Genomic DNA, 22,134 nt, shown 5'->3' on the forward strand with positions numbered 1-22,134 from the left:
GCTTGTATAAGAAAACATTCAGAAGCTTGTGTAAAAAAACAGTGAAGAAGAGCAGCACAGCTACAGAGGGAAAACGGACAAAGCTACAGGATTTGACGTAACAAAAAAATGTCTTTGGTGTATCTGCTTCTGAAGTGACTTGACCAGCACCTCTATTACATACTTTGTCCACTGGGGGGCGCTCAGATACTGATTTTTTTTTGTCACAAGTCAACAAATTTTAGGGATTGTCATAAAATATAACTTAAATATTATTTCTCCACCACATTAGTGTTTCTACAAATTACTTGATGACTGTAGGGACAAATTCTATGTCACTGGGTTTGTATTTGAATAAGTTGTTTTATTAGTGTGTAGATGAGTCCTTAAATATCTGTATTTATTTTGAATGCACATTTTCACAAAGTAAACTGTTCCTAGTAATCAGAACTAATTAAGCAGTACTGCTTAATTCCAAAGATTCAAAAACATGATCAAGGCGTTGAGATGATCCATGTCTGGTTGATTTCATTGTGTTTTTAAAGGTTTGGACACACTGTTTGTTTCTGGTGTCATTTGGGTGACGGTGGTTATTTTTAAAGCAACAACTCTCCTCCTCTTCTTCCTCTTCCTCCTTACTGTGACTTAAACTGTCTGACCAAACTCTGCTCAGATGGACAGAGCATGAACTGATCAAGTATTCCTGTGACGCTGCCCTCGGATGAAATGTGTTGTTTTTTTGTTGCTGTTGTTGAGTGTTACATTGTTGTGTGCTGAGTTTTTTCTCCTTTGGATTGGATGTGTCTCCAGTGTGTGGATTGTGCAGTCCAGCTGTCAGCTCATGTTAGCTGACTGTGTGATCCCTGCTGCTTGGTTGATTGTTTGGTTTCTGTGAAAATAAAATTTTTGAAAATAACCTTCAGATTATTTTGTGACTTGTGATTTTCTGACTGCATTACCCTTCCTTTGGGGTTTAGATTGTGTGATAAGCTCAAAATGAGTCATTTTCTTGAATGGTTTGGAGCACTTACTGCTCATGGAGATCATACTGTGTTAAGATGGAGTTACACACAATTTTTAAGCTGCAAGCATGCACAATCTGATCAGATGTATGACTGTCTAAATTAATGCGACTAAAGTATCAACACAAATCCTAATGTAAACAGATTGTGTATTTACAAAAATGAGTAAAATACTTGGTGCAGGGATGCCAGTGCTTTACTGTTACTTCTAATAATACAGATCGCAAAAATTAAATTGTAAATTACAATTATTTTTTAAAACCTTACCATTACAATTACTGGCAAATCATAGGTTTACTGAACAAAATGTGATTCTTTAAAACGAGCCAAAGGCCTTTGTATCAATGGCCTTCCTATAGGCTTTTAAATTCTCTAAAAGCCTATAGGAAACACCAGAAATATATTTTGTAAAAACAATGTAAACAATTAAATTAAATTAAATTAAATTCTACATATACATATAGTGAATGTGTACTCCTTTGTCTTATATACCCTAAAGCCCAGATTTTTTTCCTATAAGGGGTCAAAAATATGAAAGAAATGCTGCACATTTATTTGTTGACAAAAAATTAAAATTCTTGTCACACATTCTGTGGGAAAGTTTGCCTGGCAGAAAGCTACATGCACATTAGTCTCATGCTTGGATGTTCAGCCCAGTGCACAACGAAAACAAACAAGTCGACTGAAGGCCCATTGTCTCATTGGAACTGTTTTTGTGTCTATGCAAGTAATTGAGGACACAACTCATATAACGTCATGCCTTTGGCAAAATGTCACTGTTCAAAGCATACAGTAGGTTTTTAGTGAGGATATAAATCTAGTATAATTTTTAACAAAGTAATAACAAATTTTAAAACAGCTGTTTCTAACCCAGCCCTAAAACTTTCAGGGCCTAAAATTAACGGATAAATATTTCTTAAATAATATATAATATTGTGATATATCTGAATGTAATAGTTTTGATTATTTCCATATTTTGCTGTCGACATCCGGACACAAGGGGGCAGCAACGCGCCATCGCTGCATCCAGCCCACATCATTAAAGGGTTACGAGCTACGGTTACGAGCAGAGCCATAGAGAGAGAGAGTTGCGACACACTTTGATGTTGCCGTTACAGCGATCACGTAGTTCACGGCGCTACTCTGTTTAACTCTATCGCTCTGATTACGAGGAAGTGGAGCGTAAGGAAAGAACTTCCGGGAGCAAACTAATCCGAGCACGGATCATTTGTTGTTATTTAACTTGCTGAGATCGCCTGTGATTTAAGAAGACTTAAAGACCGAAGAATTAAACAACACACACACTGAAGAGACGACATGGCGACCACCATCACCACCCAAAGGGGACCGGTAGCTGTCTATTTATTTCGTGTTGTAAACAGACAGCTAGACAACTGTACTTTATTTACATCTTAGACTTACCACGAACTGCGTTTACTTTTTGACACATAAAGAGTAAAACTCACACCGCCTGTATTATATAGAGCTTATTTTATCCGGAAAGTGGAAATAGCTACCAGGGTGTGTTGATTTCATTCCGCGGGCAGACTGTGGGTGTAGCCGCTCCTAGAGAATCATTCACAGACAGCACAAATAAACGGCAAAGTAACCTTATCTGTGCAGGAGGCCTAAGAGCTCAGTGCTGCTTCCTCTTCTTTCCAACAGTTAGCATTGGCGTGGCTAACGGCTGCACAGGCGTCAGAAGCAATGAGACATGCTTCATTTGATGTAGCCTGTAATGAATAATCATCACACAGCGTTTTTGTTAAACATTCACAACCCAGAGAAAAGACTTCACTGATATTATATGATGCACAAATAGCTGTAATAATAATAATAATATTGGTCATTTGGTCAACACTGTGCTGAGACTCAGACTCTGTCTCTGTTCAGTAAACTCGCCACAATTACGCAGCACACGTGACATGAAGAAGCAACAGATCAGAATGTGTACAGTCACGTGATGCTCACAAGGTCTTTCCTGGACGTCCCCCCCTACCGATTATTAATAGTCAGGTTTCAATTCAATTGCAATTTCTTAGTTTGTGATTAAAACAACATTAAAATGAATCCAAGCTCTTCTTCCTCCTTAATTATCCAATATTTGCACATTTTCCAAACAGCCATGTGTAAATGTACCTGTGTGTAAACAGGTATATATTGGGGAGCTTCCCCAGGACTTCCTGCGAATCACTCCCACCCAGCAGCAGCAGCAGGTCCAAATGGACGCCCAGACAGCCAGGCAGCTGCAGTATGGAGGCTCCGTCGGCACTGTGGGTCGACTCAGCATTACCGTGGTCCAGGTAAACACAGCTCAGCTTCACTGAGAGAAATACAGCTGGGCTTCCAGTAGAGTGTGGGAGACAGTGGTGTTTGATTTTGCGGTAGCAGCTGAACAACCCTCTATCAGTCTGAACTTCATTTCTGTACTACATGCAGCTGTTTGTGCCTCCTAACCAAAGCCATCCTGTTCATTCTCAGGCCAAGCTGGCTAAAAACTACGGTATGACCCGGATGGATCCGTACTGCAGGATCAGACTGGGATATGCTGTCTACGAGACACCAACTGCTCATAATGGAGCTAAGAATCCACGCTGGAACAAGGTGATCCAGTGCACCATACCCCCCGGGGTGGACTCCTTCTACCTGGAGATCTTTGATGAGGTGAGGTGTTGACAAATGTCAAACTAGAGGCATAGGCTGCTGGAGCTTTTAAATGTGTACTTCTTTTCATTCATCTTTCTATTTTCTTGTGTGTATTGAATGATCTGATGACTCTGATGTGTGTTTTTCTGTGCAGAGAGCGTTTTCTATGGACGACAGGATAGCATGGACGCACGTCACCATCCCTGAGAGCCTAAGGGAGGGCAGGGTGGTGGATGAGTGGTTCGCCCTCAGCGGCAGGCAGGGAGACGACAAGGAGGGCATGATCAACCTGGTCATGTCTTTCGCTGTGAGTGCAGTTACGTACACAAACACACACCATCAAACGCTGTGGCCGTTCTACTGTAGGTTGTCTTCCTGTAGGAAGGGTTTTGCTGTGACAGCCTCTGTGGGCTGAGACGGAGGCTTGTTCACCACCACAGCACGGTGCAATTGATTTAAAGGATGGTCAAAGGAGGTCCTGACAGTTCACACATTTGTCTAGATATCACAATGTGTCACATGCCTACATCCTTTTTGATCATAATAAGTGGCTGCTAGTTAACGTAACATTGTGTCTTTTGGATAGGATCATGTGCACATTTTGGTCCTACGGTTAGTGGAGGTGTGTGGTCCTCTCTGGTAGTGATGAAGAACATTTGTGATCCCTGATGTAAAGGGATAGTTTACTTACTTGTATCACTTATTTCTAAAAACATATTTTTAGAATTCCTTGAAGATTATTTCCTGGAAAGAGCAGGAACCCTACAGTCCTTCCCTCTGTCTCGTCCTTGCATCTCTCTTGCTATTGCATACATGTGTTATGAGTTTAACATCAAAAACATTCAGTACATGATGTGAACTGTTAATCTCTGTGTTGTCAGTCTCTACCAGCTGGCATGATGACTCAGCCTGTTGTCCTGATGCCCTCTGTGTATCAGCAAGGAGTTGGATATGTGCCTATTGCAGGTCAGACACACACTTTGCAGTGTTTATGCCCTAGCTGTGGTTAAATGCAACAACCCCCGATGATGCCGTAGGATCACATTTCTCACACACTCTTACATCAACACTGTGTTTTTAGGAGTTCCTGCCGTCTACAACGAGGGCATGGTTCCCATGGCAATGCCAACATCCATGCCAGCCATGGGTGGGCAGGGGCAGGTGTGCAGCGAGGAGGACCTGAAGGCTCTGCAGGACATGTTCCCCAACCTGGATAAGGAGGTGGTCCGCACTGTGCTGGAGGCACAGCAGGGCAACAAGGACGCTGCCATCAACTCTCTGCTGCAGATGGCCGAGGAGCTCTAACCACCAAGATCGGACTTGGCAACTCACACGTATGCATGCGCAGAGATGTAAACATCATACACGGAGAGATACTACACACAGCAGCAACCAGCGGTGTGGCATGCTCGCACCCTGCAGCCTGGTCTGAGCTCCCACTAAGGTCCTCCTCCTCTCCTTTCCTTTCACTGACTCCTTATTAGCCAAACAGTAAAAATGAAGTATTGACTTTCTCCACTTACTCACAGCTTTCTCTGGATCGTCACAATGGGCCGCTTTAAATCATATCAATGCCAGGATCATTCAGGATCAATATTGAATTTGCTGTAGCCTTACTAGCTCTCATAAAATTTGTGTTTATTCAATGTCACAGTATGCTATGATAACCATGGCAACCCTGTCTCCATCCCCCTTCACTGATTCTATGGGTTTGATTTGCACCTGCATTCATGTTGATGTTTTGTTGTCTATAGTAACTTGCAGTGAACTGCTTCTGCATTCAAAATCTAACAATTATTGAATCAATTAAAATTATTTAGAGATTTATATATGAAAAGAAAATGAACAAACAAGTTAGAAGAAGTATCCACAGCTGTCCTCTGGTGTACTTTTAAAGAAGCCGTGTGAAAATGTCACATTCCTGGTGAAATGTACATGAAGCCACACATTTGGGGTCCTTGTTTAAGCATCATAGTTAAGTTAACAGCCACTGTGTGTGTGTGTGGTGCACTTTCTTAAAGCTTTGTATTTACACTCGTGGATTGCAAGGTTCTGCTGTTAATGTGCTGCCTGCCAAAAGTCATTTAAGAGAGGTTGTGACTCCAAAACCTATTGAGATTTTTTTTAAACTGTAGTCATGTATTTACTGTTACATTCAGTGAACTACACAACATTTTAAGTCCCAGCACTTTGATTTACAGATTTTAAAATGTTTTAATTTATTGACAGATGATAAGAGTTCTGTGTTGATTTTAGAAAGACATGAGGTTATTTTGATTTTTTTTGTCCTAACTGTCATCTATCAAAGTGCTTGTGGAACAAAATGCTTAGAATATACAGATGTTATACATGTATTTTGGTGTGATGTCTATCATTCCGTACAAAGAACGCTAATGCATATGTTTTTATTGCTGAAGTCGTTTAATATTTAGAGAGATAAGCAATTACAGTAGTACATTTGTAAGAAAGAGATAAGGTCAGGCATTAAATAATAAAACCTGACAAGAATAAGATAGGTCTTGCCTACTATAAAGCTTTAAGTATCTGATTAGCGTCTCCTGCGGCGCTGTGGTCTCGGTGTTGTCCCGTTCACGCACTCTGTCGGGGTGCATCTGCATGTCTCCACCTGGGTGTAGCTGTGCTGGATCTTGGAGCCGTTGGCGCAGGTCAGCTCCACCTGCTGCACGCTGGTGGTGGCCTCCTGGCAACACTCGCACTGGTGCATCAGTGTGTTGACTAATGGTGAATACCTGCACACACATAAGGAAAACAGCTTTAATCCTATATGCCAGCTTTTCTAGTGTATCCATCCAGTCATTCTTGAAACCAGCTAATCATCAGGGTTGAGGTGGGAGCAGAGACACCCAGATGCCTAGTACACTAGTGAACTTTTCATCTTTTTTTTTTTGGAGAATAAGACACCCTAAGAACAAATTTCTGCTTATGATTTAATCAATTCTTTTGGTCATTCCCTAATTTCCTAATTTCACAATCATCGGAGAGGGTAGAGACATAAAGACTAGTAACCTGCCAACATTTGTAGCACAGTTTTATACTGTGTGGTTTCAACATTTGAACTACCACCCCTCTTTGCCAGTCCAAACACACATTTTCTAAGGTGGTGTGTAATAAGGTTATGAGGTTTTCATATATTGTTTTGACTGAATAAATTGGACTCACATGGATGAGCTTCCACAGTGCCCCGCGCAGTACGTCATCTTAACTGACTGCACGCTTGTGCAGTCGTTCACCTTGATAACCACCTGCTCACTCTTCTTCTCACAGACGCTCTTTTTCTTGCCTGAAACGCACAGTACAAAGTGTAACATTTTCACCCTTGTTCATTTTAAAAATGCAAATATGAGGTTTATAGCATCTGCTAACTTACACGTCTTGCAACATCCATCAGCATCGGTTGTCTCTGTGCCCTGCGGGAAAGAGGAGGCATGTTCATATTGTTTGCTGCACGCACAGTAGAAACAAACATCTGCACACAAAATTGAAATACTCACAGGCTCACAGTCCAGTGGGTTAAATTTAGGACAGGAGGTCTTTGTTTCCTTAGTGACGAACTGTCCGTTGATATTCTCACACTCATACTTCACACACTTGTCATTAGGAGGCGCATAAACATTGTTGACCTGTACCAACATGAAGACATGAGGTAAGTCGGCTTTTGTCAAAAACACACAGACACACAGAGATGAGTTTTTTTCTGATTTTCTCTCTGTTAGAAAACTGGAGTACTGACCTCGATGATGTGCGTCTGGTTGTCGGGTGTGGTGAAAATACAGCTCTTCTGCACACACGACCCACAGCACTTGCCAGGTGGTGTCACATATTTGTAACCCTGCACAAAGAGAGAGAGGGTCAGGGAGACCAAATAAGACAACGCTACAACAGGGCTTCCAAAATCCATGCAGTGTAAGGCACAGCATTACATTCAAGGTTTATATAAATAAACCTTGAGTACTGTAAAAAAATGTTTGTTTGTTCTCTTAAAAAAAAAAAGTATGCTGAAGTGTAAGTGTGTAGAATGTGCCAGAATGAGCACATCTAAAGGTTGGAACATCTTCTTAGGTCAAAATGGTATCACAGGCACTATCACTCTTGGTTTGAATCATACCTCACAGGGCAATGCAATCGTTCATTGCGCTATGACAAGAAACTTGCTATGTCAAAATATCCACTCGCATGGTTTCTCACTGGTATACGGACCCTACTATCTCAGCTTGTCTCCCTGACACCTCCCCTGGGATGAAGGAACACCATACCCAACTAAACCTCTCTAAACCTGAATGACTAGTCTTCTGCTCCACCACATAAAGAGGCCAAAGAGTAAATGTTTGTTTGTTGGTACGTCCAGTAAATGAGCTTACCTCGGGGCAATCTGTGTGGCAGACAATGGGTTTGCAAGAGATGATGTTCAGCTTGGTGACAGGATCTACTTTGGGGCCACAATAACACTCTTGGCAGGGCCCAGGTCTGAATGGCACTTCTGATATCGGCCCTTGTGTGGTCTGGCCTGCTCCTGATGGAGGTGTTGTTCGTCCTGATGGAGGTGCTGTCCTTCCTGATGGAGGTGCTGTGCCTGGTGGTGGAGGTGCCGTGCCTCCTGATGGACCTGTTGTGCCTCCCGATGGAGTTGCTCTGCCTGGAAGTGGAGGTGCCGTGCCTCCTGATGGACCTGCTGTGCTTCCTGATGGAGGTGCTGGTCCTGGAGGTGGAGGTGCCGTGCCTCCTGATGGACCTGCTGTGCTCCCTGATGGAGGTGCTGTGCCTGGAGGTGGAGGTGCCGTGCCTCCTGATGGAGGTGCTGTGCCTGGAGGTGGAGGTGCTGTGCCTCCTGATGGACCTGCTGTGCTTCCTGATGGAGGTGCTGTTCCTGGAGGTGGAGGTGCCGTGCCTCCTGATGGAGGTGCTGTGCCTGAAGGTGGAGGTGCCGTGCCTCCTGATGGGCCTGCTGTGCCTCCTGATGGAGGTGCTGTGCCTGGAGGTGGAGGTGCCGTGCCTCCTGATGGACCTCTTGTGCCTCCTGATGGAGGTGCTGTGCCTGGAAGTGGAGGTGCTGTGCCTCCTGATGGACCTGCTGTGCTTCCTGATGGACCTGCTGTGCCTGGAGGTGGAGGTGCCGTGCCTCCTGATGGACCTGCTGTGCCTGAAGGTGGAGGTGCCGTGCCTCCTGATGGGCCTGCTGTGCCTCCTGATGGAGGTGCTGTGCCTGGAGGTGGAGGTGCCGTGCCTCCTGATGGACCTCTTGTGCCTCCTGATGGAGGTGCTGTGCCTGGAAGTGGAGGTGCTGTGCCTCCTGATGGACCTGCTGTGCTTCCTGATGGACCTGCTGTGCCTGGAGGTGGAGGTGCCGTGCCTCCTGATGGACCTGCTGTGCCTGGAGGTGGAGGTGCCGTGCCTCCTGATGGAGGTGCTGTGCTTCCTGATGGAGGTTCTGTGCCTGGAGGTGGAGGTGCCGTGCCTCCTGATGGAGGTGCTGTGCCTGGAGGTCGAGGTGTCATGCCTCCTGATGGACCTGCTGTGCTTCCTGATGGAGGTGCTGTGCCTGGAGGTGGAGGTGCCGTGCCTGCTGATGGACCTGCTGTGCTTCCTGATGGACCTGCTGTGCTTCCTGATGGAGGTGCTGTGCCTGGAGGTGGAGGTGCCGTGCCTCCTGATGGACCTGCTGTGCTTCCTGATGGAGGTGCTGTGCCTGGAGGTGGAGGTGCCGTGCCTCCTGATGGACCTGCTGTGCCTGGAGGTCGAGGTGCCGTGCCTCCTGATGGACCTGCTGTGCTTCCTGATGGAGGTGCTGTTCCTCCTGATGGACCTGCTGTTCCTCCTGATGGACCTACTGTTCCTCCTGATGGACCTACTGTTCCTCCTGATGGACCTACTGTTCCTCTTGATGGACCTGATGTTGCTCCTGATGGACCTGCTGTTCCTCCTGATGGACCTACTGTTCCTCTTGATGGACCTGATGTTGCTCCTGATGGACCTGCTGTTCCTCCTGATGGAGGTGCTGATGGAACTGCTGTTATTCGTGATGGAGCTGTTGTTGCAGATGGTGGCTCTAATGGTGGCTCTGTTTTTTCAAATGGTTCTGTTGGTATCTTATCTCCTGGCTAAAGGAAAATATTGAATAATTTATACATAACAACATTAATATATCTTAAGAATCCATTTACAGAGATGACATTGATGCGGGTTTTGGATTATGTGCTTACCTGATATTCAGTCATGTTGTAAACACATACACCTTTAGGAACTGTCGAGACAGAAAAGAGACATAACTGTCCTTTAATGCTCTGAACCTCAAAAACCTGCCAGCATATTAGAATTTTTTTTCCATTTTTTTGAAAACTATAAAAAGAATTGTCTGATTTCTGGTAGTACCTGAATCCACCATGTGTAGAAGTTGTCAGAAAATATAACCAAATCTAAGCTTGAACCTTACTGTATGTCAATCAAATCAAGTCAAGTCAAATCACCAAAAACAAACCTTTTAAATTAACAAAATTCTGTATAAAACAAAAAAGGTAAATCTAGTTCATTTACATTCTTGTAAAATCAAAATCAAAGAGAAAATATATAAACACACACACACAATGACATGACTACTCGTAGCCATTAATGTGCCATTTCCACAGAGGTGCAGGGTTTTATATTGCAGTGAACACTGAGCCTGCACTGACTAGAAAATGAGTAACACATCTTACAACTTTTCACACACAGCTCCGTGTTACATATTGAACAGCAGCAGGATGCATAGACTGATGCGTACCACACTCGTAGGACTGGCAGCAGTTGCCGCCGTTGCTGCTGATGATGAGCTGGAAGCCAAGCGGACAGATTGGTGGGCCAGGGCACAGGTTTACATTGCACTCTGTTAGTGACAAAAGCAAGGGGTGGGTTATCTGTGGTAATGTGGAGATCATCATTGAGCAGCTCTAATGAAACTGTTACAACTTTCAATAATTTATACTGATGTTTTGAAAATCTAGGACAGTGCCTTATGGACTTGTAGGCATATTCTGTATTCCTTTATTGGTAGTTTAACTGACCACATGACTGTGTCGGGCAGCAGGTGTCCGTCTTGTTGACCAGTTGCTGGCCTGGCTGGTTACAGATGGGGGGCAACACATTTGGGCACACGATGGGCTTACACAGGACTTCCAAAGAATCTGGGTCACACTCACAGATGTCACAGCCACTTGTCCACTGTTCACCAGGCTGGTTAGGAGAGAGGAGAATGGTTAAACGCATGGGTCATACTTTGTTAATGTACGCTGATGTGTTTAGGAGACTTATTACTTTTTTGGGTTTTCCATCAGGTCCAACACAACCTGAGATAGAAACACAGAAAAGTGGTTGTAAGCGTGACAGAAAAAAACAAGCATCTATAGGGTCTATAGAAGTTCCTCTTACCGCAGGAGGTGACACAAGTGCCATAAACTGTGTTGAATAAGATGGTGCCAGCAGGACAGAAGCAACCCTCCTTAGTGTTGTTAGTAGATGCTTCATTCTTAACCTGGAACTTGTCATTGTATCTGATGTAAGAGAGGAAACAACTGGAGTTTGGACTCCACTAATCCACAGACAGACAGATTGTGTACAAATAGAGGAAATTCAAGTCCATTGTTTCCCTCCACAGGAGTGGTCTATCAACACAGATTTACTCCAAATACACTACAAGGTTACAAAGGAAGCCAGCTAAAGGCCTCTGTCACATTAGCTAATGTTAATATTTATATAAATATATATACTATCAGGAGATGTGGAGAGTGGGCCACGCAGCAAAACAACTACCCCAGTCACACAAATGATTCCACAAAAGAACGGTTGAAGAAAAATAAACCTAATGTTTTAGAAAGGTCACATCAAAGCTCTGACCTTTTAATCTAATTGAAATGTTAGAGGGAAGGACCTGAAGCAAGCACAGTTCATGTGAGAAACCCACAAGCTGTTCTATACTGAGAGATGGACTAAAATTCCTCCAGGGCATTGTTGGACGACTGATCAGCAGCTCAGCTGCATGAGAAGGTCACAGATGATACTGAAAGCAAAAGTCTACATCATTTTGCCACTCGCACATATATAATATTGACTAATTTCCCTCAATAAACAAAAGACAAAGTGAGATAATTCTGTCATTTGTTGATTGGGTTCAGGACTTAAATGAAAATATCCCACTGTTTTGGCTTATATTTATGCAGAAATATAGAAATAGACTTTTAAGTTCCAATGTAAACTGTGTCTCAATCTAGGTAGTTCTTTCCCCTGAAAGCTGCATTTAGCTATTTTAAAGGCATGTCATAAAGAAGCACCAACTTTTGGGGTTGAGAATTAAAGCCACCTTGGAAGTGCAGTTCCTCACCCAGAAAAGCAAGTCAATCCCCACCTTCAAGTTAAAATGCCCAACTTTACAGCACTTTACTCTATCTCCTGCTAATTTTAATTCAATGGCACAACAGCAAAGTGTAAATATCTGAATATGTAAAAACAAAACCTTATATTGCTGAAATATACTTTACCTGTTGTTGCATGTCGGTTCCACAGTAGGCCCGCATGGCTTGTACACTTTGTCACTTGGGCATTTGTGCTCTGTAAGACAAAATATATATATATATATATATATATATATATTGTATTTACATTTGTCAGAACTCCAAAAGGCTATAGTGTGGTACACTATTAACTATATTTGTATGTCTCACCGCATGTCCCATTTGTAGCATTCCTCCATTCGATACAGACTCCTGCATTAGAACACACAGTAGCATAGGCCTCCAGGCTGGAGCAACTTTCAATGCCACTGTTGCAATGGTCAGTTTTACAGGTAGACACATATGTCCCTGGGGGGATGACTGAGTGACACGGCTCAAACACACTACAGGGTGACAGCAGATCAGGAAAATGATCACAAATATCAGTGTTAAAACATTACATAACTTCATTTCCAAAGAATGAAAGAGTCACTAAGGTATGTGTCACCTGCTGGTCAGGAGGTCACAGATGGCAGGTTTGCAGCTGGGCGGTAATGTTGTATATGGGGTTGTTGTTGTTGTTGGTGTTGTTGTTGTTGTCTTGCTGGGTGTTGTTGTGGTAATTGGTAAGGGTGTAGGGCCGACACAGGGTATACCTGGGACCTCCCAGTGGCCTGCAGAGTCTGTGCAGTTTTCTACCTGACCGTTTGGTAGACGACATTCATTGGTCTGGGAGTTGTCACACGTTCCTGGTAGAGGAGAATTTATGATATTGGAGTTAGCATGCTAACCAGGTAGCCAGATAGATTATATCATCCCCTTCAAACTGTAGATAATTTGGAGAGTCTGCCCTAGAGAGAATGAAGTAGTATTAGAGCTGAGTTTGTACCTTGTATGGAAACGGTCCAACAACAACCTGTATACTGCAGGTTAATTTATGTGACCTCTGCTTGCTGCGGACCAAAGCCATATTTTTATTCAGTGTCTGATGTCAATAAGGTATAGGTAATAGTGAGGTGTCAGAAAGCCAGAGAATTTGTGCTCAGTTAAATCCAGCTAATGTTAACTCCTGGAATCAACTGGACTATCGAGGCTACACCATACTAGTTTAGAAACTTCTTTGTTTGAAAGATATGGACTCCAGACACTTCCATTTAGCTAAAGGGTATATGGTAAACCTCATGAGATGTGTGATATGGCTTGAATTTCAGTTTTGCTTTGTGCTTATTTCAGACTGTGGGCCTCCCCCTTAGATGAAGGCTAGGGGAAAAAAGGGGGCTCTCCATCCCACCTCACTTGAAGGTAACATTACTTGCTCCTTTTATAATCTGTCTCTTTGTAATGATGGCTGCATCTCTGGGCTGATATGCATATGTGCTTAGTTAAATCCTGGTGCTGACAGCAGAGTTTGTCACTGTGGTCAAAGTAACTCACCACACTGTCCCTCTGTCCTTCCTTCAAAGAGGGAATAGGGAAGTTCAACGCTGATTGAGGAGCGACTGTAGACCACTTTTGTGCCGATCTCTTGTATCACCACTGTGGTTACCATGTTTGTGCCAGTGATAAACAGCACGGAATTGCTATAGGCAGTATAGACACGCTTGTCATTCACATACACCTACAGGGCAAAGACACACCCATTAGAAAAGACAGGAAACAGGCACACTCATGTCAGTAAGCACACTACTTTGTTCAAGAGATTAAATCAACATGATGCGAGACACTAATGCAAACTTGTTGCTTACCACATTAGATGTTGTTACCGAAGTCTTTAGCTGAGTCAAAACTACTTGATAAGATTTGTATGAAATTAGCAGAGACCGAGGACAGAATGTGCTGTTTGAGGAACCACAGTCGTAGTGATTTATGATAACAGTCAGGTTATATTTAGCAGTAATCTCTTTGACCAGGTAGTAAGAGCAGTTCTCCTTGAAGTCATATGTTTGTCCATCAAAGGTTTTGTAGTGAGATTCACCCCAGATGCTGCACACACCTGCAAGAGTACAAGAATCAGGCATGGAAAGCAGGACAGGCAGAAAACTACATTAACACTAGCAATTGTTTGTATTATAATTTGTATTAGCAAAAATATATTATTCAAAATAATAACTTTAAACAGTGTGCTTGGCCTATAGTAAACTGTTTGTAAAGGATAGGCACTGTCAAAGAGTAATAAGCAGGTGCTTAGAAAATCATGTCAACCATCTATCACAAGGTGCTAACTTCTGCTGATCAGATCAAAAAATTGCTAAGGGCGGCACACAATAATGTGTTAGGGATCTTCCTTGTCTGCCATTGCCACAACTTCGATATGACAATAACTACCAGTATTCTCTCTCAGGACACTGATTGGTCAGATGCATTTGGCCTGGCAGGGGGGAATCCAGCTGCCTCACAGATTAAGGTGTTACTGTATACACACTTTATAGCATATGCTTGTTTTTCAGGCGCAAATGTAAGACATTCACAACTTACATTCACATTCATAATGGAAGCAACATCCATCATTGTCATAGAACTTGACAGGTTGGCGTCCGTTAGTACAGATGGGTGGTTGCACAGAGGTACAGGGAACATGCGTTAATGTGATGTTGCCATTGATGCATGTAGCTGTGGTGCAGTTCTCAACCTTCCAGGATTCTCCATTCTGAATGGGCATAGAGAAGCAAAAAGTCATATAGATGTAAGGGGCAAAGAGGCCTCTAGTTTTTTGTGAATTTGGTGGCCCTGTGGTATGCAACCAGAGAGAAGACATTATTATACAGCATCGTGGTCATCATAGTGTTTGCCATCAGTCATGATCCACTGGCAGTTTCTAGGCCTTTTAAATATTAATTAAATTAAATTAACTCCCATTTCTTACAAAGAGGTGGAGAGCAAATGGATGCAGAAAGCTTGCGATTATGAGCCAGCATTAGTCTGTCAGTGCAGCCATGTTCTTCATACAGTGCACAAAAATAGCACAAATTACAGTTTTTATATTTTTTATACCTTTCTTGGTGGATATACTTCATTGCAGTCCAGGGTAGTGGTAGATGGAAGCAATGGTGTAGTAGGGTATAAGATAGGAGTAGTTGTGGATGCAACTGTGGATTTTGTTGTGGTACTGTAGACTGTAGTTGTGGTAGGTATTGGTGTTGTGGGACATGGACCGGAATTTATCTGAACTTTACACGATATATTGCAATATGCAACATAGCACCACCCATAGCCATCTGTAACATTATACACCATGTCTCCTGTGAAAAAAATAGATAAGTGATGAAAGGTTAGTTCAGGAAAATTGTCCCTTTGATTTCTCAGGCTTTATTACAATTCTGTGCTACTAGTACGTGGTCTACACGAACTACACTGCACAAAAAAGCGGTAACAGGGCCCTAATCATTGTCTAATTTCATTTCAATATATATGTATCCTTTGGACGGACCTTGAATATTTCATTTGAACAAAATAGTTATCTAATCAAGTGCATAATTGATTATAGTCGACATTCACAAAAAAGTAGTGAATGAAATAAAAAACAACATAATGATTAAGTGATTTTAGTTGAATGTTACCTGAAAAAGAAATACATTAATGTATGTGAATCTGGTGAAACTCAATTGGAAAAAGTGGTTGATGGTGAAATTAAAAAAAAACATACCTGGATGAAAAGACGTTCCATTGACGTTACAAAAACATAATGTGGTTTCAGGACTTGTATAAAGAGAAGTGGTGGTTGAAAATGTCTTTGTAATAGCGCTAATGGAAGTGGTGAAATAAGTTCCTGTAGTTGCAGAGACAGCTGGTTTGGTAATCACAGTTGTTGACAATGTTGAGCCTGTAAAAACTGGAGGGGAGGTAGTGGTTTCTACAGCTTTAGTTGTGGTTGCTTCAGTTGGGGTAGGAGGCCCTTGGGTAGTTGTACTGACAGATGGTTTGAATGTCACAATTGTGGTTCCTCCACTTGTTGTGACTGCTGGTAGTGTGGTTGTGGTTGCAACAACAGCTGTAGTAGGGGGGGTTACTGGGACAGTTGTGACTCCTTTAGGTGGTGTTGTTGTGCCAACCGTTGCTGCTGTCGTGGTTTCAACAGCTGTGGTAGTTGTACTGACAGATGGTTTGGATGTCACAATGGTGGTTCCTCCACTTGTTGTGACTGCTGGTAGTGTGGTTGTTGTTTCAACAACAGCTGTAGTAGCGGGTGTTACTGGGCCAGTTGTGACTCCTTTAGGTGGTGTTGTTGTGCCAACCTTTGCTGCTGTCGTGGTTTCAACAGCTTTGGTTGTGGTTGCTTCAGTTGGGGTAGGAGGCCCTAGGGTAGTTGTACTGACAGATGGTTTGGATGTCACAATTGTGGTTCCTCCACTTGTTGTGACTGCTGGTAGTGTGGTTGTTGTTTCAACAACAGCTGTAGTAGCGGGTGTTACTGGGCCAGTTGTGACTCCTTTAGGTGGTGTTGTTGTGCCAACCTTTGCTGCTGTCGTGGTTTCGACAGCTTTGGTTGTGGTTGCTTCAGTTGGGGTAGGAGGGCCTAGGGTAGTTGTACTGACAGATGGTTTTGATGTCACAATGGTGGTTTCTCCACTTGTTGTGACTGCTGGTAGTGTGGTTGTGGTTTCAACAACAGCTGTAGTTGCGGGTGTTACTGGGCCAGTTGTGACTCCTTTAGGTGGTGTTGTTGTGCCAACCTTTGCTGCTGTCGTGGTTTCAACAGCTTTGGTTGTGGTTGCTTCAGTTGGGGTAGGAGGCCCTTGGGTAGTTGTACTGACAGATGGTTTGGATGTCACAATGGTGGTTCCTCCCGTTGTGACTGCTGGTAGTGTGGTTGTGGTTTCAACAATAGCTGTAGTAGCGGGTGTTACTGGGCCAGTTGTGACTCCTTTTGGCGGTGTTGTTGTGCCAACCTTTGCTGCTGTAGTGGTTTCGACAACTTTGGTTGTGGTTGCTTCAGTTGGGGTAGGAGGCCCTAAGGTAGTTGTACTGACAGATGGTTTGGATGTCACAATTGTGGTTCCTCCACTTGTTGTTACTGCTGGTAGTGTAGTTGTTGTTTCAACAACAGCTGTAGTAGCGGGTGTTACTGGGCCAGTTGTGACTCCTTTTGGCGGTGTTGTTGTGCCAACCTTTGCTGCTGTAGTGGTTTCGACAGCTTTGGTTGTGGTTGCTTCAGTTGGGGTAGGAGGCCCTAGGGTAGTTGTACTGACAGATGGTTTGGATGTCACAATTGTGGTTCCTCCACTTGTTGGTAGTGTGGTTGTGGTTTCAACAACAGCTGTAGTTGCGGGTGTTACTGGGCCAGTTGTGACTCCTTTAGGTGGTGTTGTTGTGCCAACCTTTGCTGCTGTCGTGGTTTCAACAGCTTTGGTTGTGGTTGCTTCAGTTGGGGTAGGAGGCCCTTGGGTAGTTGTACTGACAGATGGTTTGGATGTCACAATGGTGGTTCCTCCCGTTGTGACTGCTGGTAGTGTGGTTGTGGTTTCAACAATAGCTGTAGTAGCGGGTGTTACTGGGCCAGTTGTGACTCCTTTTGGCGGTGTTGTTGTGCCAACCTTTGCTGCTGTAGTGGTTTCGACAACTTTGGTTGTGGTTGCTTCAGTTGGGGTAGGAGGCCCTAAGGTAGTTGTACTGACAGATGGTTTGGATGTCACAATTGTGGTTCCTCCACTTGTTGTTACTGCTGGTAGTGTAGTTGTTGTTTCAACAACAGCTGTAGTAGCGGGTGTTACTGGGCCAGTTGTGACTCCTTTAGGTGGTGTTGTTGTGCCAACCTTTGCTGCAGTCGTGGTTTCAACAGCTTTGGTTGTGGTTGCTTCAGTTGGGGTAGGAGGCCCTAGGGTAGTTGTACTGACAGATGGTTTGGATGTCACAATTGTGGTTCCTCCACTTGTTGGTAGTGTGGTTGTGGTTTCAACAACAGCTGTAGTTGCGGGTGTTACTGGGCCAGTTGTGACTCCTTTAGGTGGTGTTGTTGTGCCAACCTTTGCTGCTGTCGTGGTTTCAACAGCTTTGGTTGTGGTTGCTTCAGTTGGGGTAGGAGGCCCTAAGGTAGTTGTACTGACAGATGGTTTGGATGTCACAATTGTGGTTCCTCCACTTGTTGTGACTGCTGGTAGTGTAGTTGTTGTTTCAACAACAGCTGTAGTAGCGGGTGTTACTGGGCCAGTTGTGACTCCTTTAGGTGGTGTTGTTGTGCCAACCTTTGCTGCTGTCGTGGTTTCAACAGCTTTGGTTGTGGTTGCTTCAGTTGGGGTAGGAGGCCCTTGGGTAGTTGTACTGACAGATGGTTTGGATGTCACAATGGTGGTTCCTCCCGTTGTGACTGCTGGTAGTGTGGTTGTGGTTTCAACAACAGCTGTAGTTGCGGGTGTTACTGGGCCAGTTGTGACTCCTTTAGGTGGTGTTGTTGTGCCAACCTTTGCTGCTGTCGTGGTTTCAACAGCTTTGGTTGTGGTTGCTTCAGTTGGGGTAGGAGGCCCTAAGGTAGTTGTACTGACAGATGGTTTGGATGTCACAATTGTGGTTCCTCCACTTGTTGTTACTGCTGGTAGTGTAGTTGTTGTTTCAACAACAACTGTAGTAGCGGGTGTTACTGGGCCAGTTGTGACTCCTTTAGGTGGTGTTGTTGTGCCAACCTTTGCTGCTGTCGTGGTTTCGACAGCTTTGGTTGTGGTTGCTTCAGTTGGGGTAGGAGGCCCTAGGGTAGTTGTACTGACAGATGGTTTGGATGTCACAATTGTGGTTCCTCCACTTGTTGTGACTGCTGGTAGTGTGGTGGTTGTTTCAACAATAGCTGTAGTAGCAGGTGTTACTGGGCCAGTTGTGACTCCTTTTGGTGGTGTTGTTGTGCCAACCTTTGCTGCTGTCGTGGTTTCGACAGCTTTGGTTGTGGTTGCTTCAGTTGGGGTGGGAGGCCCTAGGGTAGTTGTACTGACAGATGGTTTGGATGTCACAATTGTGGTTCCTCCACTTGTTGTGACTGCTGGTAGTGTGGTTGTTGTTTCAACAATAGCTGTAGTAGCAGGTGTTACTGGGCCAGTTGTGACTCCTTCTGGTGGTGTTGTTGTGCCAACCTTTGCTGCTGTAGTGGTTTCGACAGCTTTGGTTGTGGTTGCTTCAGTTGGGGTAGGAGGCCCTAAGGTAGTTGTACTGACAGATGGTTTGGATGTCACAATGGTGGTTCCTCCCGTTGTGACTGCTGGTAGTGTGGTTGTGGTTTCAACAATAGCTGTAGTAGCGGGTGTTACTGGGCCAGTTGTGACTCCTTTTGGTGGTGTTGTTGTGCCAACCTTTGCTGCTGTAGTGGTTTCGACAGCTTTGGTTGTGGTTGCTTCAGTTGGGGTAGGAGGCCCTAAGGTAGTTGTACTGACAGATGGTTTGGATGTCACAATTGTGGTTCCTCCACTTGTTGTGACTGCTGGTAGTGTAGTTGTTGTTTCAACAACAGCTGTAGTAGCGGGTGTTACTGGGCCAGTTGTGACTCCTTTAGGTGGTGTTGTTGTGCCAACCTTTGCTGCTGTCGTGGTTTCAACAGCTTTGGTTGTGGTTGCTTCAGTTGGGGTAGGAGGCCCTTGGGTAGTTGTACTGACAGATGGTTTGGATGTCACAATGGTGGTTCCTCCACTTGTTGTGACTGCTGGTAGTGTGGTTGTGGTTTCAACAACAGCTGTAGTTGCGGGTGTTACTGGGCCAGTTGTGACTCCTTTAGGTGGTGTTGTTGTGCCAACCTTTGCTGCTGTCGTGGTTTCGACAGCTTTGGTTGTGGTTGCTTCAGTTGGGGTAGGAGGCCCTAAGGTAGTTGTACTGACAGATGGTTTGGATGTCACAATTGTGGTTCCTCCACTTGTTGTTACTGCTGGTAGTGTAGTTGTTGTTTCAACAACAACTGTAGTAGCGGGTGTTACTGGGCCAGTTGTGACTCCTTTAGGTGGTGTTGTTGTGCCAACCTTTGCTGCTGTCGTGGTTTCGACAGCTTTGGTTGTGGTTGCTTCAGTTGGGGTAGGAGGCCCTAGGGTAGTTGTACTGACAGATGGTTTGGATGTCACAATTGTGGTTCCTCCACTTGTTGTGACTGCTGGTAGTGTGGTTGTTGTTTCAACAATAGCTGTAGTAGAAGGTGTTACTGGGCCAGTTGTGACTCCTTTTGGTGGTGTTGTTGTGCCAACCTTTGCTGCTGTCGTGGTTTCGACAGCTTTGGTTGTGGTTGCTTCAGTTGGGGTGGGAGGCCCTAGGGTAGTTGTACTGACAGATGGTTTGGATGTCACAATTGTGGTTCCTCCACTTGTTGTGACTGCTGGTAGTGTGGTTGTTGTTTCAACAATAGCTGTAGTAGCAGGTGTTACTGGGCCAGTTGTGACTCCTTCTGGTGGTGTTGTTGTGCCAACCTTTGCTGCTGTCGTGGTTTCGACAGCTTTGGTTGTGGTTGCTTCAGTTGGGGTAAGAGGCCCTAGGGTAGTTGTACTGACAGATGGTTTGGATGTCACAATTGTGGTTCCTCCACTTGTTGTGACTGCTGGTAGTGTGGTTTTTGTTTCAACCACAGCTGTAGTAGCGGGTGTTACTGGGCCAGTTGTGACTCCTTTAGGTGGTGTTGTTGTGCCAACCTTTGCTGCTGTCGTGGTTTCGACAGCTTTGGTTGTGGTTGCTTCAGTTGGGGTAGGAGGCCCTACGGTAGTTGTACTGACAGATGGTTTTGTTGTCACAATGGTGGTTCCTCCACTTGTTGTGACTGCTGGTAGTGTGGTTGTTGTTTCAACAACAACTGTAGTTGCGGGTGTTACTGGGCCAGTTGTGACTCCTTTTGGTGGTGTTGTTGTGCCAACCTTTGCTGCTGTCGTGGTTTCGACAGCTTTGGTTGTGGTTGCTTCAGTTGGGGTAGGAGGCCCTAGGGTAGTTGTACTGACAGATGGTTTGGATGTCACAATTGTGGTTCCTCCACTTGTTGTGACTGCTGGTAGTGTGGTTGTTGTTTCAACCACAGCTGTAGTAGCGGGTGTTACTGGGCCAGTTGTGACTCCTTTAGGTGGTGTTGTTGTGCCAACCTTTGCTGCTGTCGTGGTTTCAAAAGCTTTGGTTGTGGTTGCTTCAGTTGGGGTAGGAGGCCCTAGGGTAGTTGTACTGACAGATGGTTTTGATGTCACAATGGTGGTTCCTCCACTTGTTGTTACTGCTGGTAGTGTGGTTGTGGTTTCAACAATAGCTGTAGTAGCAGCTGTTACTGGGCCAGTTGTGACTCCTTTTGGTGGTGTTGTTGTGCCAATCTTTGCTGCTGTCGTGGTTTCGACAGCTTTGGTTGTGGTTGCTTCAGTTGGGGTAGGAGGCCCTAAGGTGGTTGTACTGACAGATGGTTTGGATGTCACAATTGTGGTTCCTCCACTTGTTGTGACTGCTGGTAGTATGGTTGTGGTTTCAACAACAGCTGTAGTTGCGGGTGTTACTGGGCCAGTTGTGACTCCTTTAGGTGGTGTTGTTGTGCCAACCTTTGCTGCTGTCGTGGTTTCAACAGCTTTGGTTGTGGTTGCTTCAGTTGGGGTAGGAGGCCCTAGGGTAGTTGTACTGACAGATGGTTTGGATGTCACAACGGTGGTTCCTCCACTTGTTGGTAGTGTGGTTGTGGTTTCAACAATAGCTGTAGTAGTAGGTGTTACTGGGCCAGTTGTGACTCCTTTAGGTGGTGTTGTTGTGCCAACCTTTGCTGCTGTCGTGGTTTCGACAGCTTTGGTTGTGGTTGCTTCAGTTGGGGTAGGAGGCCCTAGGGTAGTTGTACTGACAGATGGTTTGGATGTCACAATTGTGGTTCCTCCACTTGTTGTGACTGCTGGTAGTGTGGTTGTTGTTTCAACCACAGCTGTAGTAGCGGGTGTTACTGGGCCAGTTGTGACTCCTTCAGGTGGGGTTGTTGTGCCAACCTTTGCTGCTGTCGTGGTTTCGATAGCTTTGGTTGTGGTTGCTTCAGTTGGGGTAGGAGGCCCTAGGGTAGTTGTACTGACAGATGGTTTGGATGTCACAATGGTGGTTCCTCCACTTGTGAC

General features: G+C 44.6%; 2 protein-coding genes and 1 long non-coding RNA gene across 3 annotated transcripts in view; 2 read left to right on the forward strand and 1 right to left on the reverse strand.

Annotated features, from left to right (window-relative positions):
- Nucleotides 1–2,101: 2,101 nt before the first annotated feature.
- Nucleotides 2,102–6,001, forward strand: tollip (toll interacting protein). The gene is made up of 6 exons (XM_028400996.1): nucleotides 2,102–2,351; nucleotides 3,155–3,304; nucleotides 3,483–3,665; nucleotides 3,802–3,954; nucleotides 4,529–4,613; nucleotides 4,729–6,001. The coding sequence occupies exons 1-6, from the start codon at nucleotides 2,319–2,321 to the stop codon at nucleotides 4,950–4,952; spliced, it is 828 nt and encodes a 275-aa protein (XP_028256797.1). The 5' UTR covers nucleotides 2,102–2,318; the 3' UTR covers nucleotides 4,953–6,001.
- A 71-nt stretch (nucleotides 6,002–6,072) lies between these two features.
- The window catches only part of muc5d (mucin 5d), a 34,261-nt gene continuing 18,199 nt past the window's right edge, over nucleotides 6,073–22,134 (reverse strand). Inside the window, exons 31-51 of the mRNA XM_028400985.1 lie at nucleotides 15,768–16,021; nucleotides 15,116–15,363; nucleotides 14,600–14,771; nucleotides 13,870–14,117; nucleotides 13,559–13,742; nucleotides 12,633–12,873; nucleotides 12,356–12,528; nucleotides 12,173–12,242; nucleotides 11,067–11,188; nucleotides 10,953–10,984; nucleotides 10,703–10,871; nucleotides 10,423–10,524; nucleotides 9,866–9,906; nucleotides 9,415–9,763; nucleotides 8,323–8,532; nucleotides 8,027–8,280; nucleotides 7,399–7,497; nucleotides 7,160–7,288; nucleotides 7,036–7,075; nucleotides 6,828–6,948; nucleotides 6,073–6,397 (exon numbers count right to left, since the gene is read on the reverse strand). Coding sequence (XP_028256786.1) covers nucleotides 6,196–6,397; nucleotides 6,828–6,948; nucleotides 7,036–7,075; nucleotides 7,160–7,288; nucleotides 7,399–7,497; nucleotides 8,027–8,280; nucleotides 8,323–8,532; nucleotides 9,415–9,763; nucleotides 9,866–9,906; nucleotides 10,423–10,524; nucleotides 10,703–10,871; nucleotides 10,953–10,984; nucleotides 11,067–11,188; nucleotides 12,173–12,242; nucleotides 12,356–12,528; nucleotides 12,633–12,873; nucleotides 13,559–13,742; nucleotides 13,870–14,117; nucleotides 14,600–14,771; nucleotides 15,116–15,363; nucleotides 15,768–16,021 — 3,460 coding nt within the window. The 3' untranslated portion in view covers nucleotides 6,073–6,195. The remainder of the gene's footprint in view (nucleotides 6,398–6,827; nucleotides 6,949–7,035; nucleotides 7,076–7,159; nucleotides 7,289–7,398; nucleotides 7,498–8,026; nucleotides 8,281–8,322; nucleotides 8,533–9,414; nucleotides 9,764–9,865; nucleotides 9,907–10,422; nucleotides 10,525–10,702; nucleotides 10,872–10,952; nucleotides 10,985–11,066; nucleotides 11,189–12,172; nucleotides 12,243–12,355; nucleotides 12,529–12,632; nucleotides 12,874–13,558; nucleotides 13,743–13,869; nucleotides 14,118–14,599; nucleotides 14,772–15,115; nucleotides 15,364–15,767; nucleotides 16,022–22,134) is intronic.
- Nucleotides 8,415–8,865, forward strand: LOC114432904 (uncharacterized). Its single transcript, XR_003670329.1, has 3 exons — nucleotides 8,415–8,460; nucleotides 8,629–8,706; nucleotides 8,812–8,865. It is a non-coding gene; the product is annotated as an uncharacterized LOC114432904 (long non-coding RNA).

Source organism: Parambassis ranga, chromosome 3 (assembly GCF_900634625.1).
Source record: "Parambassis ranga chromosome 3, fParRan2.1, whole genome shotgun sequence".
Taxonomy (NCBI): domain Eukaryota; kingdom Metazoa; phylum Chordata; class Actinopteri; family Ambassidae; genus Parambassis; species Parambassis ranga.

What these genes read in the sequence shown, in the direction of transcription:
- tollip (XM_028400996.1), top strand. Translation starts at nt 2,319, where the DNA reads ATGGCGACCACCATCACCACCCAAAGGGGACCG. An exon ending in TCAGCATTACCGTGGTCCAG is followed by an intron (nt 3,305 to 3,482) that starts GTAAACACAGCT and finishes GTTCATTCTCAG; the next exon opens with GCCAAGCTGGCTAAAAACTA. An exon ending in ACCTGGTCATGTCTTTCGCT is followed by an intron (nt 3,955 to 4,528) that starts GTGAGTGCAGTT and finishes CTGTGTTGTCAG; the next exon opens with TCTCTACCAGCTGGCATGAT.